Source organism: Heliangelus exortis, chromosome 6, assembly GCF_036169615.1.
Source record: "Heliangelus exortis chromosome 6, bHelExo1.hap1, whole genome shotgun sequence".
Taxonomy (NCBI): domain Eukaryota; kingdom Metazoa; phylum Chordata; class Aves; order Apodiformes; family Trochilidae; genus Heliangelus; species Heliangelus exortis.
In genome coordinates this window covers 25873014-25891905 of record NC_092427.1, presented here as the reverse complement: position 1 = coordinate 25891905, position 18892 = coordinate 25873014, and the positions used below count along the sequence as shown (strand labels likewise).

The following is an 18892-nucleotide window of genomic DNA, read 5'->3' as shown; positions in this document are numbered from 1 at the left end:
AGCTTAGATAGTTCAAAAGGGTTTTTCTCCATTGCCCTTGCACAGATGATATCCTGCTATGTTGCTTTTGAGTCTTAATTTCTAGTCAGTGAAGAAAAACATAAGGCTAATATTTTTCACAAAATATTAGGTCTATTTCCAAAGTAGAATAATAGTAACAATGTGTGCTCATAGTGGATTTTTCAGCAAGATTCAAAGACAGCATTTGAAGAAGAGCTTTTTAATTTTAATTTTAGCCTTTACTTAGAATTTATACATACACATCTGCTGGTTCTGACTTCTGCAAGAGGACTAGCTACATATAACACTTGTATTTATTTTTTTTATCACTGCATGGCCTTTAATAAAAATGCAACATTTTGAGAACTAATGCTAACAGTCTGCATCATTAGAGAAAATAAATCCTTAATAATTATTCATACACCAAGTAACTGTAAACCCAAATCATTTCAGAAGACCTGAATGTGTCAAGAACTTTGACAATTATGACTGGAGCCAGGAAACTGTAGCACTGCAGAATTTCTTATGAATTTTGCTAGTTACTTTTTATAAATGCTGTCCTAGATGACAGCTTAATGTGTACCACATGCAATATTTATTCTTCTTCAGTGTCAGACTGTCTAGCCATCCAAGGGAATACAAAGAATGTCACTTATTAGGATAAAAGCACAAGGAAGGTAATCAAGGACACATGTAACATCAGCCAATCATGCCCTATTTCAACATCCTATTCCATTCATAACAGTTCAACAATTATTTGCTTACTGATAACTTGCTTTCAGGCTGTTTGTGTTCCCCATAATGGTGGCTTGCATTTATTTTGCTCTTTAGAATTGGGTACTTGCTGTGCCATGCATGTTTGTCAAAACTTTCTATCTTCTGTCAGAAATAGCTTTAGTACCTCAAATCATTTGTGTTTGTCAGAAATCAGTAATAGAACAATCTAGTTACCTTCTGTGTCAAAAGAGCACTAACATAACCAGAAATCAGGAACAAAAGGCTACCACACAACCACACACTGCTCCAAGACAGGCAGCTAAACCCATGTTACTGTTTAATATACTTAGAGACTATAACTATCATTATGGAAAACCTAATACAGAAATTAGATTTAACAAGAATGGAAAAGCATGCAGACATTATCACTGCTTTTTAAGCTTGAATAACTAAATTCCTTGGTAGTCCTCTGTCTCTTTACCATATTTTTACTTCTTTATTTTACCAAACACCTATAGAGAACACTTGCCAGCATCTTATCTGCTGATTCCAATCTGATGGATTGAATTATGAAAAAGCATTAATTCACAAAGACAAGTAGTGGCAGGCAGATAGAGGGAGCCAAAGACAAACATTTACCCTCCATAAAGTTATTTTTCAATAATACTAATTCTAACAATAATTTTTTAAAACTATGAGGAACTGAACATGCATCTGAGTGCATGTACACTTCATTAATCAGAGTATCCTGGGACATAAAGATATTATTAAATAAAACCAGGTATGGATTTAACAAACCTCTGAAATAAAATGAGCTGCAACAATCATCACATGTTTTAGATTGACAACATTGTGTAGGTTTTCAATGTGTATTAGGTGTAAGATTATTTTTTTTTAAATAAAAGCCATTTTTTTGATTTAACTACATTTTAACTTAAGAACAGCAAAACTGTGCAAGTGGATAAGAACAAGGGTGAGATTTAATATACAGTGAATTTGATTAATGCATTTTCACTGTTCAACTCAATGAAATACAAAATAAGCACATGCACTTGCACTCTTTGAAATAATTTATCTTTTAAATATATCTTCAGGTTTTAGACACTACTGCCAGAGCACAAAAAATCCCAAACTTTATTTTATTTCACTTTTTTCCAAATTAACAATAATTAAGTTCAAGTACTGGTAATAAAGGATATTAAGATAGCCATACCAAATGTCTAATATAACAGTTTTTCCATTAAACCTATTTAACCTACAAACTTTCCTCACCAATTTCAACAAGAAGCAGCATCTATTCCTGGTTCTTGTCATAGTTCTTTTCATTGTAAAACTAGTGACCATCAGCATTTGAACATTAGCAATTGTATTGATCATCAGAACAACTCAGGCTATGGAAATAGAATACTCTCACAGAACTTTAGGAGGTAAGTAATCTTTCTTGGAAAAAACAAGCAGTTAAATGAAAGCGTATTTCTCCATACATAAAATTGTGCTGTATCTAGCCATGAAATTACACTAAAAAAACCTTAAAATTAAAAAAGCATCTGATTTTCAAAATAATAAATGAAAAATGTGCCTCTCGATTGTGAAACAAAAATTTACTTCAGAGCAAAAGCAAACTTGAAAAGCAGGTTTCAAAGCCACAGCAGATATTTCCTTCTCAAACATTGTTTTTGTATTTATAATAAATGATTTGTTATTAACTGATATTCCAGTTATCCCCTATTTGTAGAAAAAAGAACAGTAATCCGCAAAGTATTCCCCCAGAGAATGGAGATGCTGCAAACCATTCATGAAGAACGACATCAAGATGGGTATTGTTATCAGACCCCATAAATATCTCAAATAACAACTGCAGTGAGATAAAGAATGGTATACGAATTAAAAGTAACTTAGCTACAGGAACCTGAAGAGATTACAAGAATGCTGTAGTGTGCAATGGCAAGAAATGTTTCAAGATCTGATGCAGACAGACAAATTCAATTTTAGAGGTACATACATGTACTTGTTTGCAAATGAGATACACCAACACTGAGAAACAGATGATGAGAGATGCTGTTATAGTGACAGTGACTGTAATGTCCAATCCAGATTTCCCCATACAGACGTTTCTGAGAAAACAATACAAGTAATTCTCTTGTTATTGCTGAAAAAGAAACAGTATTATCAGAGGGTTTTCTGCCTTAAAAAATTCTAAACCAAAAGCTCATCTGCCAGTTATTACAACTGTTGATGTATCTACCATGAGAATGAAAGACCAGTTCTTTCAAAAAGCCCTAGCTTAAAAGCAGCAGGGATCCTAAGGCAGGGAAGGAGCCACTCACATTGCTCCCATCATACCAAAAGAGACCACAGCAACTCACCTCTCTGCAGCCAACAACCTCCCACACAAAAATAACTGGTGTGTTTTAAATACCATGTCAGGTACAATAAAAATAATGACCCAACAGAGGGTAAAAGCTGGAGACACATACCCATACTATCTATTTTTCTCTTGAAAGAGTAATTTATTTGCTTTACAGACTGTGCATGCACAATTTCTATTTCTATGCTGTCTAGTTGACAATGACAGCCTCACGATGCTCATTCATTCTGAAAGACACAGGGCTCAATAAATAAATAATAAATAACTTAATATACAATAAATAAAGAATAAAAACTACTATAAAGAAAAATAGTCTCTCCACATTATTTTAAAGTGGCTGTATATAATTCTCTATTAGCTAATTGTTAAAGCAATAAAGGGAAAAAACCCTTCTAAAAAAATTTATATATATAAGATCCTACTTTCTAAGATAAGACCTTTTCATTAATGGGACAAATTCCTAGCCTAGTTATACTCTAGGCTCTGAAACCAAGCCATAGCATAGGCAGATCAGTACCCTCAACTTTTTCCCTGCAAAAATTCTCCTGAAGTTCAAACATGAAGAAAAAGGTAACTTGATTCAGCATCTTGGTAGATAGAATTTTAACTGCAATGAGGTAAGGGAAACTTACAGAACTATTTAACTATTTTGTGTTATAAGCCAATAATAAACATAAAATGCAGCACAACAGAGCTCCTCTTCTCCAAGTATAATAAGATACTCATTTTCAAACTATGAATATTCCTTATCTTTGAGATATTCAGTTGAGAAGATACTTCCATCTTACTTCCTTCTCTTTCTCTCGTCAATATTATTTCATCTCAAAATCACTGCAGCAAAGGTGGCTGTGCATCTAATACACCCGAGACAAAGCAGTAAGGAAACAAAAAGTGCTCTCCTCTTTATTAGTAATGATGTTTCTAATCAGGAACTTGAAATGCAAAAGGGATTTTGGCACCACCATCTACAGGCTCACATAGATAATCAAACTACTTTACTCTAAAATGAGTAAAAAGTGAAATCATTACTGAACTACTTAGTGTTGAAATCTGCATCTGAGGTACTGATACTGTAAGAGAGATGACAGCAGTGATGTGGTGGTTGGTACCCCAGTCTTGTCCAAAATGCCCGAGGACCTGCTAATGGGGTTGCATTGATAATGTTCAGGACTAATGAGCCTGCACTGGAACATACTGTAAATTACAGAATCTGGTCCTCAATATGAAAGCCAAGTTCTTAAGTTGCTGACCTTTCTGCCGTTCTTCCATTCTGCAACCAAGACAAGCAAGAAAAACATTGTTTCTCCTTCACTTTTTCCATTTCAGTCTACAGAAAGAGAGAGATGCCTGCCCTCAGAAATAGAAGCTAGTCTCAATCTAAAAACAAGCCATAGAAAGCAAGATGAGCCACACTGAAGCTAAAAGTCTCACTCTACAGTATCAAAAAATACCTCAGGCTACTTTAAATTCCCAAACTCATTTAGTTGCCAGGTTGCTTGACCATAGGTTGTTATGTTGTCAAAAGCTACACTCTAACTTACAAGTAAGAAGGAAGCAAACCTACCTTCGGTCGCTTCTAGCCAGCTAAATCTGTAACAGCAGTGTTCAGGGGACCACAACTACATACAACTCACACTTAAATCACTTCAGACCCATTTGGAAAGCATTGGGAAAAGAAGACTGATAGAACACAGTTTCTTTGCAGACATAATTCAAGAGATAAATCACTGATACAACTCCAGGGGAAAAAATACGCAATTACTAGACAGTATCAGTATTTTTATTGAGTAAATTAATTTTAAAGTAGAGAACACTTCTTTAAAAAAATGTTTTGTCTGTGATTTCACCAGGACCAACACTTTTAGAGAAACAAGAAGACATAAAGACAGGCTTCCCAAACCATGGAATCTAAGTAGCAGAACACAGAATCTAAGCAGCAGAACATGGAATCTAAGTAGTAGCAAATTGAAGCCCTTTATCGATCATATGGGGAAGAAAGAAGATCAATTATTTATCAGTTTCTGCATACGCACTATGCAGTAATGAAATCTCCACTGAGACAGCTCTGCACCTCAGGTTTGTTTCTAAGCAGTCTGAGCATTAAACTGAAGCATCAAAAGAATGCTGTGCCCGATGGTCTATGCAGTCAGGAACACCTCACACTGCAACGATGTGGCAACAAAGTTCACATCATTTCTTTGACAATGTCACCACATGCCACTTTTCTGTGGAAGTCCCTCTTTTCTTGCCTTACATACACACTGAAAGAAGCAAAGTTGTGTAACTGATCTGAAACCTAGGTCCATATTATTCTCTCCTCTAGTACTATATACCTTAAATAGTGTGGGTTTATAAAGGTGATAAAAATATTTATTGAGAAGTCACAATTCCAATGAAGATCAGGAAGAAACCGTTCCTGAAATACAAAGATATTCCTTCTTACCCTGCACAGGTTTAGATAATTTTGGATTCAGTTACAATTTTGCCTGTTGAAGACTACCATCTATTGCTTTAGATTTTGACTGTGAAAATCCATTTAAATAAAACATCATATGAATTACCTGATTCTTTAAACTGCTATACTAGTTCAAAAAAAGTACAGTTAGCGGGTAGCAATCCGTAACACTACACTGACTATAAAACTGGTGGAGCACTGAACAACCTCAAAGCTGTGATTGTTCAGTATTACAACTGTACCCACAGAACTGTTCCAAACAGCTTGGGAATCATGGTGATGACAGGCAAAAAAACATACACCAAAAAGAGCATCTGGAGAGAGAAGAAGAAATGGAACAGAAGATGGGAAGCAAAGCTGAGTGGCTCAAAAGAAGGTTTGATCTGACATGCAGCTGGATGAGACAAGGATCATTCCTACACACAGGAATGAAGTTACTCACAGCTGCTTTCACTCAACACATCCTTACTGATATGAAGTGTTAGTGCACAGTTCTTTGGCATTACTCTGATGATATAATCAGTTTGATGCACATGGATGCCCTCAAAGAATACAAGAGGTTTCTGGCTCTGCTGAGCTGGTGTTTGGTGCTGTGGTATGCTGGGCTGTCATCTATCACTCACAACATTGCAGAAACTCTTCATTACTCTGGTCATCCTGCTCTCTACAGTCTGCAGCCTTTGATGAGTTGTAAGAACAATCTGAAGTTACCTTTATCTGCCCAGAACAGGCCTTCCCAAAATACAGGAGATTTCTCTGCACCCCCATTCCCCATTATACCAGTTTTGAGACCTCATATACCCTAAGGACATCATTGAGGCTTCATTTCTGGACTTCACAACCTTTGCTTTAGCCATGGTGTAACCAGGTAGACTGAAATTTTAAAAACAGCTTCACCATACAGCATTGCCCATTTTTAAAGCATCCCAGAAACTTCTTATGTGAAAATTTTTACTGTCCTAATGCTTAGGAGCTGAGACTTCATGTCTGGCACAGAGCAAACTTGCTGTCAGAGACAAACCAGTGCACTTGTGCAAAAATCCATCCAAATCAGAAATCCATAGAATTCATGTCCTCAGTAGCAAAACTCCTCAAACTTAGCAGTGAAATTTCTGTACTTCACAACACCTACCTGCAAGTAGAGCACTGGAGTGAAGCTACATTTCTCCTGTAAAGTGCTTTTGTGTCTGGGTGAGGTTACACACGGGCGGCTGAGAGCAGGGACCCATCTTCAGATATTAAGAGAAATGTCCCCAACACCTGCTGTTCCCCAAACAATGTGCATTCACATTCAAAGGGATGGGGGACTCAAGAGGGGGAGGCAAAGAAAAGCAAAGCAGGAAGTCTGGTGAGAGAAATCATCCAGACCAAAGGACTGGACTGGAACTAAGCCAGCAAGAACGGGAAGAAACCAGAGAAGGGAGAGAGACAATGTGGCAAAGACCCACAGAGGACGCTTCAGCTACAAAAAGGGTAGGGAAAAAAATTTCAGACAGAACAACTGAATGAAGTCAGTGAAATGGTAAGACCAAAGACTGCAAGAAGTCAACCTACAATGTCACAGAGAGGTGCTAGAAAGCAAAGGCACTGCAATTATGTTGATGGATGATAAATTAATTTGTATTCATTCATTTGTAGAAGACATAATAAAGAATAACTGTTTATTAAGCAAACAGCATGAACTATCCCCTGCTAAAGTAGGTAAATGCTCTATGGAAAACATGTGACATCCTAAAATAACAGGAGTTGTATGGTACTTTCTCTATCAGGCAGCAAAGTTCAACAGGAAGGCTAAATTCTGGATGTCGTTAGCTTTGAGTATCTGACTCGACAACTTGTGTGTGTGCAAAACTCCATTTACATGCAGATAATATAAATAATATTTTAATGTTTAAAACAAAAAAAATTTGTCAGGCTGCAACAAGAAGTGAAATATATGTAAGAAATCCTTAATTTTGCAAATCTGTCAATGCAGAAAACAGCCTTAAAATCCTTAAGCATCTATGTTAAGAAGGCATCTCAATACCATGATGGTGATGATTTAGAGAATTCCACATTAAATATATTCTCAAAAATGTAAGAATAAAATTTAACTGCCTAAACATTCATGCCTGTATGACTTATTGTATATTCAAGTATACACTTAATGCAATTCAGGAAATAAGCATAATTCAGAAGCTGCAGGCAATGAAAGCTGCCTTCTGCCCTCATTCAAGTATCTTCCAACATCACTGACATGCTGGTATTTGCAAGTAACTGTTTGCTCTAGAAGTTGTAGCTGGATTAAGGCTATATCCCAACACACACAAGTGATGCAATTCTGTTTGTGTCTGCACTGCAGAGGCTCATTAACAGCAGCATCCCTCCTTTCAGAAGAGGAACGACTTTTAGGTATTTGATACAAATGGGAATTTTTTTGTTTTTAGCCAAATTGGCAAAGTTCATCTATTTCAGAAAGCAGTTGAAAAGGGCTGAAACTTGCACAGAAAAAGGAGATTGTGTTTCCGTGGGAATAAGATGGAGATGTTTCACACTTTCATTGAGTAACCATATTTCTAGTTGTAGAAGAAACAGATCTGGCCTCCAGCTGTTCTTTCCTTTCATGTTATTTTCTGTGAATTTATTTACTAATATTCTTAAATATACATGTCCTGGTATTGCCTGCTAAATTATGTTTTGCTTCAAAGTATGTCATGTTAATATTACCATTTTCATTAATTTTTGCTTCTTTACATATTTAAATCATCTTTTTGAAAAGTCTCAAACCAAAATGCAGGCAAAATATTATAGTACAACTGTCACTAATTTTTTTTTTTTTTTTTTTTTTAAAAGACATCAAGTATATATTGCTAAAAAATTTAAGAAAAGTCTGTAGAAAAATAGTATCTCCAGGACTTCTCTAAAATCAGACATTATGTAAGGGTGGAGTGGGAGGTTTGGGAGCTTCACTTTTCTTGTTGACTTTCCTTTAACTTTTATTTTCTTTTCTTATTGTTAATGGGCATACTGAAGCCATGAAAACATTCTGGATGGCATTTCTTCTCCTGTCACCACCCTCTTGCTGTACCAGCACATAACATTGCCCTGCTATTTTGCTAAGATGGGGAACACATAACTATTACATGTGTTTTGCCCTTGGGCCCATACCCGAAGAAATACAACCAAGAACACCAAGTCTCCATTCACCAAGAGGTGATAACTTCCTTTCCTAACTAGTTTAAAAGTGAAAGTCTAAGTGAAGCAAATTAATTGATACTCAAGCCCATTGAGCTTTCCTTGTACTTAACTCATGGTATTTTTTCTTTACTTCTGCTCCCTCCTCCCCCCCCTTTTTTAAATATATTTGGAACATCTGAAGCAATATGCGGAAGATGAATAGAAAAGAATTATTCACTCTCATACTGCAAGATCTAAGGAGCATCAAATGAAATTATGATGTGGCTGATTCAAAACAAGCATAAGGAAGTACTTCTCTATATAGCACATAGTTAAACTATGGAAGTCCCTGCTCCAGGATATTGGGATGCCAAAAGGTATACTTGGGTTCAAAAGGTCAATGGCTAAATTCACAGAATAAAAAATAAAAAATTATTAACCAGAAGTATATAATATCTGGTTTAGTCAGTTCTACAATAACAGATCACAAGAATCTGGATGCATACATTCTTTTTGCTTAATCCATTCCTGGACTGTTCAGGAATGTTCATCCCTGGACATCTGTTGGTGGCCTGTCAGAAACATAATACCAGAATAGATAAGACCAAAAGGTCTTATCTTATACCTGACCTAATTATGCCTCCTCTAGCTTAAGAACACTAAAAATGCTATAAAAATTAATGGGGAAAAGGTTATTTACTATGACATATACACCAACTTTCTAAATACACAGGAATAAAATATTTCAAGAGAAGCACCCTAGCCCCTCAACACAGAATGCCTACTGTAACATTTTGCAAAACAATCCCTTGAAAATAATGTTAACAGACATTTGGATATTCAACAAGTCTGAAATATATTAGAGATTAGTTCAAAAATCCATCTCAAGTCTCAGAGGACTTAGCTGCAATGCTATAGGTATTAGAAAAACCTTAGCAGCATAATGAGCTCTTTAAATTACAGTCTATGCATAGGATAAAAAAATTCACTTGCTTAGACCTGAAGAGTTCAGTCAAAAGATCAGCCCAAGCAGCTTTGACACAAAGTATTCCTGTTGCTCAATGGGAAGAATCAGTCCAAAACACTGAATCAAATGGTATGCTAAGCATGGTCTACTCATTAATAGCCTACTCATTAACTAGCTCACTATATTTCATAATTAGAATACATATTATGACCCACTGAAAGTACCCTCTTTAGCAAGACTAAAATATAAACCTTTAATTAGGTGAGGGGCTGATAAATCTCATGTCCTGGATTTACGTGACATCCTCTGACTCAAAAAGCAGTTTTAACTGAAAATTAACTGGCTTAGTTAGACTGCTTTCCTGGCCAACTCGAATGCACGTAAACCATCTTAAGGTACTAAATCCATGTAAAAAACATTAGGAATTATTAAAAGAACAGCTTAAGTATTAATTTAGAGCTCAGCAATATGCAATACGAATGGCTTCAGTGGATTCCCCCATACGACATCGTGATTACTGTCATCTGATCATAACACAAGTGCAACTAACACAGCTGCCATGTCAGCCTCTCTTCAGGGGCTAGGTCTTAATCATAAATCAACTGAATGACTAATTCAACATTGTTAAAACCCCCAAGTAACTGCCTGGAGCCATTCCAGCTTTTACATCTTTCAAAAGGTCACTACACCTACTCAAACACACAATAGTTGTATCTTTCACAGTGTTTTCTTCTTTTTTCAGATTGAAAAATAACCTGTTAGCACTTAAATGTAAGTGTGTTTTAACTAACAATTGAAACGTTCTGAAAGAGCAACCCAGTAAAATAAAGACAATTTTATTTTTCCTCTCTACCCACAGTCAAGAAGTATCTCTTCTCCTTTGCTGTTTAACACACTTTTATAGTTGTAAGTCTTATGAAAACATTTTACTATTGAGCATTTCCTGCACTGACCTTACTTTTGTTACAGCTGTATTATAAATTAAGCTCAAAAACAAACTTTTTCAAGTCGAATGACTAGTCTAAATGTGGCTTGCATTTCAAATACAAACCTCTGCCCCCCAAAATAATAACAAAAATCACAAATTAAGTGTCATCTTGCAGTAAAACATATTCTAATCATTTACATCTGCTTGCACCACACAACTGACAAAAGCCTACCCTTAGCATCCTTCATAGAAAACATTTATTCTGCTCTTAAATATAAAAGCTACGTTGCATAAACAGAGGATTTAAAGCTGTGGCAGAGTGGCTGAATGAAAGAAAATGGCAATCTTTCTGGTTCTAGTAGATGCCTTTCCCTATCACACAATGTTTCCCACTCATAAATACATGACAAATACTTCCTCAATCATTTTTTACGAGCAGGGATGCACAGGGGGTAGTCAATGGCTAGCTTGAGGGAAAATAGGAACAGCAGGAGGCAGAAACTGTACTGAAAATGGCTATGTGGTAAATTCTCTTCTGGAACATCACTCAGCTACCCAGGCTTTGATCTTTCAGCTACAATTACACTCACATCCATGAGATCTGGGCATACTTTTTAAAAACTAAATCATTAATGGTAGTAGAAACGGTTAAACTATTTCACTATATGATTCCTCAACTCAAACATCTGATTTTTTACAAATTAAAAATTGCAATCTATACAAAGATGTGCTTTCAATTGGATTTAACTATGTCATCATTGCAACTACCCTCACAAAAAAACATGGGGTGGCTGGCGACAGCTAAATCACAGACTGGCGTCTCCTAAGTAGTCTGTCTACCATTAGGGTCTGGGAAATGGCATTTACTGTACAATTAGAGCCAGTGAGCTCTACCTGTAATCATCCAAATACAGGTGTGAGGATCTTTTTTGGACAGGGAAACCAACTCATACATTTTCACATAAACTTCCCCACCTATACTGTTACAGCAAACCTCAGGAAACCTCAACATTTCTACACAGAAAAAAATATCACCTGGCAATAACAGCAAATAAATACTACTGTCCCAACTTTAAAGACTTCCTTGGGTAGAACCACTTTTAAGGTTTGAATCATCATACCCAAAAAACATTCAAAGAAGAAAAAAATTAATTTAAAATTACATGGAAAGCTCACATTATCACATAGATTATCAAGTTTATTTTTAAGTCTGTGTTTTGGGCTGAGAGGGTTTGCTATTAAATAGGTTAAATTTTGTTCTTCAACACTAACACAAAATGTCTTGGAGTATCAAAAGGACAGTTTTAGTTGCAGTAATTTCACAGAATTTATTCTAATGATTTATTGGAGTTAACCATCTGACATTAATTATTGTTTTGGCTTCCAGTCTATGAATGTTTATTTTTCAGTTTAAAGCCTTCTCACTCTTTGATATCATATGGAAATGAGAATTTTTAATGGAAAATTGAAACCATGTGCATCTAAGTACTTAATGAAGTACAGGGAGAAACAGAGAGTGTACTTTGGGAGAATTCAGATATTCTGCTTTAGAAACTTTTGATTTGTTTGGATGAGTTAAAGGCATATATATGTACAGTCTTTGAAGATCAGAGTATCAACAAAAAGTTTGTTGTTTGGATGTTGGTTTTTTTAAAACTAAATATACTGCTATAGGGTTTTCTTCATCATATACTAGCTTAAATGGTTCACTCCTCCACCAGCCAAATATTTATGCCATCCAGAGCTGCCAATGACATGGTAAATGCTGTGCTTCTCAACAGCTGATTCCCACCACATGTGTACCATGCTAGGACTGTATCTTCATCCTGTTCATTCAATGTCTGGTAGATTGATTTTGTAACCATCACATACTTAAGTCATAATATTGATGTCAGGAATATTTGACTAAAATGTGCACTGTTGATGGTATTGAAGCCCATGAAAACAGGCCTGCAAACCATAAGCAAACTGCAATCAGTGGCAAGGAAGCCAGGCAACCAACTGCAAACAGAAGAGTTCTATAAAAACGTGCAATTTTGCCACAGTTTGAAAGATTTCTGTGCAATTTGCATAGCTTTACTCCAATGGCATTCAACTCACTCCTTTGGAATGAAGATGTTGTTCAGACAATCAGTTATGTAACATGATAAAACTATGTTTATTTGAATCAGTACTTCTAAATCAAATCTGTTTTCTTCGCAGTATATAAGGAAATTACGTGTGAGGAAAAAAAGCATATTCTTTTCCATTCTGAACTTTCATTTGGGGTTTCACCATATGCATTGTACTCAAACAGCACATCAATGGGAGCATAACAAGTAACAAACGTGCAGCATTAATTTTTATTTCTATTTTTTTTTAAATATTTGGTGATCTTCACGTGCAAGGAATTATTCACTACTGAAAAATGTGTAACACATAAATAATTAACCTGAACACACTCACCACTTGTTTTTCTTTCTAATGTAGTCCTTCTCAGAGAGGTTAACCAAGTAGATCATCGGTTTTGAAGTAAAAAACAAATGTTTGTTCAAAACATCAATCTAGAATTGAAAATACAGGAGGAGAATTTTAAAACCAAGTTATACCAGCCTGAGCTAAATTTATGGCCATTTTCCTCATAGCATGTCTGAGAAGGCAACAGAATTAAAGTGTAATATACAGATCACTGATAAACACAGAATGAGCTGAAAAAAATTAACATTCAATATATTTTAATAGGAAATCTTAAAAAAAACCTTTAAAAAAACACAGTAACAGGTATAAAAATTAGAAGTCAATTCATGGGACGATATTTATAGCCTACCTCTTTGTCATTCCAATCATGATAGAAGCGGACAGCTTTCTTTTCATCTATTACCCAGGTCTTGATTTTGCACATTACATCCTACACAAAATCATGAAAAAGCAAAGTCAAAAACTCAGCTGGATATCAGACCATTCTCTTCCATAAACAAGGCATGTATACATTAAGATTGAAAACATACATACAAATTAAAATTAGATAATACCTTTTAAAAATACATCTTTACTCTCCCAGAAAACCAGAAATTGCTGCTTTAAAAGTCACTAAGGAGCAATATAGATTATTAAAGTGATACAAATCCCATAATTAGGAAGTTAAATACATGATACTCAAGCATCATCTCTCACCACCACAAAAATTAGCAGAGCTCATAAAATATACGTAAAAAATCACTATGTTTTAGATTGCTTTTCAAACTCAGTAAGACGCGACAGTTCAGCATCCAGCGGGAGAGACCACGTACAATATAAACATGCCATTAAGACAAGGGAACGGGTGGGAAAAAAACACAGCAAATATCTTTTTTTCTTTTTTTTTTTTTTAAATAGTGAGCAAAAGAAATTGAGCCTATTATTGATGATCCACCCTTCAAGAAATTAATTCAAATGGCCAAAGCCCTTTTTATTCCGCATTAATTTTTTGCCAACACCTTCTCCCTCCCCCCAAAATGAAACCTGCCAAAGCCTCCATTACACAATGGCAAGAGCCTTGCACTGGTGACCTCCAACCAGCTGCATTCACTTTCAGAACATCTCTCTCGGCAGGAAATCTAAAGGCCTTTTAGTTAGCAAGCTAGTGTGCATTCAGAAGGAGTAACTGCAGGAAGAGCCCAATGTGCTTTGTTTCTCTGGCCTTTCTTCACAGAAAGATTAATCATCTGTGAAATGGAAACGGCAAACAGCAAGTGACACAAACTGAACCCTTCAAGCCTTTCCTCATCAGTTTTGTGGTCGTGAATCCGAAAGCTGCGTGTGGCACGGTTCTCCTTACAGGCAGGTGTTAATAAAAGGCTCTTGGGTCTGAAAGGTCAAACTCGGCTCTTCTAGGAGTAGTACATTTTAGAGTTGCCTATTTTTTGTTGTAGATAATTTATGATCACGCTTTAAATAATGCATTTGTTAGGTTATAACTGACGCAACTGAGAACTCAGATCTTTGAAATACAAGAAAACATTCCCTAAACCACTGAGCACACAACACTTTTTGCACTTAATGCTATGCGGTTGAAGTACATTTACAAACAACCACAAATAACATCAGTATTTACTACAGCCTTTTCTTGTCTTGCAGTTGCTTTAGTGAAAAACAAAGAAAAAGCTCTTCTAAATCTTCAGATCCTGATTTGAAACCCTCCAGGAACAGGACTCCCCACAGATTTTAACAAGGAAGGGGCAAGCTAGAACTTTTAATGAAATCTAACATGTTCTGCTGAAGAATAATCACTTTTACTCTCCTATAACTGAATTTCACTCATAAATGTTTAAAAATGGCTAATATAACACCATTTCCTACAAGGAGAAGATCAAAGTGCTATATTACAAATGCATTATGATTAAAAAAGCACTGTGCAGCTTTGCTATTAACTGTTCTTTAAACCCTAAAAGGCTTCCCATAGATCTCACTTGGCACTGCATATACAACCTTTGACAAGTAATGTAGACCATTTTTATTCATTGCCTAAAATTGTAGGCAATTATGTGCGTCACACTGGCCACCTGCAAATTCTGAATGCCTGCTCCAGTTGTCAGAGCAAAAAACTAATGTCGGAGGGGATTAATCTAGGGGGAGAGAGTCCTCTTTAATGGCTCCAGCAGGTGAAATGGCCCAGCTGGTTACTGTGATGAGTGGCCAGAACAGCTTATGTAGAGACATGCAACAAGATTACACATAAAGAAGAAAACAGTGGTACCATCTCATCTTTAACCCTATGTACTTTTTACTTTTTAATTACTCTGTATAATAAGGGAACCAATTCTACTGATGGGTACTTTTAATTTAAGATCTTTATCTTGAGCTTTTGCTTAAATAGACAGATAAAATCAACACAATCTACAAGCTTCCTGTTCAGCACTGAAGGAATTCCGATTACACACTACTTTGGGTTTTTAACTAATTCTGTAAGCACAGACCACATCTACCATGTTACTCTCAGCATTACATTTCCCTCACAGTAGCAATGCATTATTGCAGTTAAATTTGAGTTGATAAAAAAGCTGACAGAAAAGACATCATAGTACAAGCTACCAAAGCCGATCTTGCAGGCGTAAGCAGCAGTGAAATGGGTTTTTTGGTCTGTAAGGGTAGAACAGAACACAGAACCTGTAGAAGCATCAACATACCAATGAAATTTGTTCCTTCTAAAACCTACCTAAGCACAAAGCTGCCACTCAAAACTTCTCTTCCACATTCACCTGCTACCTAAAGTAACACATCTAAACCCATTTTGGCAAAGACCTAATTTTCCAGAGTTCTCATCTAGGTACCTGACTTGATGCTGCTTCTGACTTTTGTTCTAAAGGAGAAATTACACAACTAACTTCTCCATGGAAGGCTGACGAACAACAGAATATGCTGGGGAGAACTGACAGCTGTATACTTACAATTTTTATTGTAGTTTTGCAGAGAAGATGCCAAAGCATTGGAAAACTTTCTTTAGATAAAAGGAAGGAAACTTATAAGCAACTATAGCAGTTAAGTCTAAAACTGGTGAGGCAGGAGGGCACGAAGAAAAAATATGGAAATAATTATTCAGCACAAGTAAACTTTTCTTTGCTGGTCTATCTGGACAGTTGCACCACACAGAAAGTATGGCAAAAAGTCCAGAAAATAACAAAAAAACAAAAAAACCCAACAACAACAAAAAAAGCCCCACAAAAAACCACAAAAACAAACAAACAAACAAAAAACCAAGAAGATTAACTGAGATTCCCCTGTATCAACACCGGTGTCCTATTTAAATCTTATATGATCCCTTAACAAGAAATCATTAAACACCAATGATTATATATGAAGGGCAACTATTTCCTCATAATGCTTTTGCACTCAGCTGCCCAAATAACAAAAATAAACCCCACCACAGTGTCAGGTTATATCTCAGGTAGCACCAGTTTTTCCTTTATTCATTGTTCATGTTTAGGCCAGGTGAAAGATTATGAACTGACTTTTTTATCTTCACTATCACTGCAATCATCATTTAAAGACATTTAATCATTACTCTAGTTAACTCCAAGATGCTTAATAACAGAATATACTGCAATGATCCACTTTATTCCATTTGATCTGGCCTCCCCTGTTCCAGATTGACTTCGAGGTCAATCTGTCACCAGCAGAACGATCCACTTCTTGTTTGAACAAATTTTGATTCTTGTTCTGGTTTTCAGCTAGCAACATTGTAGAAAGTATCATTTAAACGAGCTGCCAAACCCCCCTAAGAAAATCCAAGTTACTTATAACTGTTAAGACACAGAATAAAAAATACCACTGTTTTAAACACTGGCTAATTTCTGACTATGTACTTGGCAATGCATTTAGGATACGTGAATACTTACTACATTCAGCCATATGCAATGCAGTGATTTTAATTTATGTCCTGCTCACATTACCCTAAGGTGGCAAGTAGTCAATCCACAAACACTAAGCAGGCCTTAAACAATAAGTCCAACAGTATAAAGTACAATGAAGAAATGCATTTAAATTGCATTTAGGAGATTTATCAAGACATGCTCATGAGACACTACTGTGTAGAAAAATGTGCATATATTAATAAACTCTCTGGATGGATGATAGTAATAATGTGTGCCAATGCCAAATTCTTCTCACAGCATGAGGGACTAAACTGGAGCTTGGAAAACTCACTTGCCTACTTGGCATCAGAGAATTGTGAGTTTTTTGTTGTAAATTAGCAGGGCATGTAATTAACTTCCGCAAATTTAATAAAGAAGTAAGCAGTTGTGAGGATTATCACTTCACACTTCAAAGTGCAAGTGAATTCTCCATGATTCTGCAGGCAGTGCAAAAGCCTCTGCAATTACAAAGAGTAACTGTAAGTACAGAAGGCTTTTTTCCCCCGCCGAAGGAGCTGTTGCTGGGATGTGCAGAGTGTTTCTCGGCACCTCATTCGTTTCCCTTCAGAACTCCCAAAATGTAGTAACTGACCAGCTCCCTGGAAACCCTTCAAAAGCAGGTAAATACTTTTCATTAAAATGTTTCAGTTGTTCAAGATTCTATCATCTTCACTTCTCTGCTCCTCAGAAAACTTTTATGAGCACCTAAATGATACCTGTAGCTCTTGGTTAGCTCCTCTTGCTTCATACAGGAACCCAGCAGCACAGCATAATCAATAACGAAGGCAGTAGTGTATAATTAATATGTTCAGAGTTCCCTAAGGAATCTGGCCCTGTGACTTAAGGTATTTAGTTCAAAAAACACTGCATACACTAAATGCATTCAACATCACCTGACCGGTAGGCATTAGAATATAACTGTAAATAGAAAATCCAGTCAGTGTGTTTCGGGGGGGCACTCCAAACAAATCATCTGCATTTTGCTAGCTATCACTTTTCATCAATGGCCTAAAAAAGACCACATTAATGACACAGATTCTGAGAACAGTAAATTACTAACAACATTATTTAATAAAAGCAAACAATGTTTTCCAACACAATAAATTCAAGGTCATACACTTGCTAAGTGAGGGACAAGGAAGGGTGAATACAGTATTTCCTAGGTAGAGGACTTCCCCCTTGTGGGAGGGACTGAGAAGACTTGAGGGCTGCAAGTGAAGGAAGTGTACTGTAACTATAATTCTAATGCCATCTTTGAACATATAAACAGGCTCATGTCCCTTGTGAATAATTCTACACTTATCTCTGTAGAAATAGTGAAAATTTTGAGAAAAATCTTGGTTATGAAAAAGTGCTTATATATGAAGGCTAACTTTTCTTAAATCTCGTACTTTTATATATTTCATAGAAATATACAATTAACAACAACAACAACAAAAACCAACAAAACACACAGTACAGTTTTTTTCACATTAGCATGCAGATTTCAAAAGGCTGAAACTTGAAGATTGGCAAATACAGAGAAAAGCTGTGTCTTATTTCTAAGCAGTAAAGATAATGAATCACTGGCACAACTTACACAAGTTACAGTCACTTCTCTTCAGCTAGAAAAAAACTTTTTTTTTCCCCTAAAACAAACATTTGATTTTATCCACAATTATAAGAATAAAACTGGGAGATGCAACAGATCAAACTAGATAATAATTAGTATTTCAGCTGGTCTCCAAACTAGCTATGATGGTTTTCCAGATACAGACAAGAACTAGACTACTTGCAGTAGAGAGTACTCATAACTAGTTAAACTGCACTGCTCCAAAACCTGTTTACTGTACACACACCAATTTCCTTGTCAATGCAAGGTTGTCCATTCATGACTTCCTTGGGAATCTACTATTAGGTCTATTTTGCATAGCCACAGCTCCACTTTTCCTGG

The 18892-nt window shown here is 36.0% G+C and overlaps 1 protein-coding gene across 2 annotated transcripts in view; it reads right to left on the bottom strand.

The window, feature by feature from the left end:
• The window catches only part of OLA1 (Obg like ATPase 1), a 99596-nt gene that overhangs the window by 27282 nt on the left and 53422 nt on the right, over window positions 1-18892 (bottom strand). For both annotated transcript variants that reach the window (XM_071747316.1, XM_071747317.1), the window contains exons 6-7: window positions 13398-13478; window positions 13037-13134 (exon numbers count right to left, since the gene is read on the bottom strand). In XM_071747316.1, coding sequence (XP_071603417.1) covers window positions 13037-13134; window positions 13398-13478 — 179 coding nt within the window. The remainder of the gene's footprint in view (window positions 1-13036; window positions 13135-13397; window positions 13479-18892) is intronic.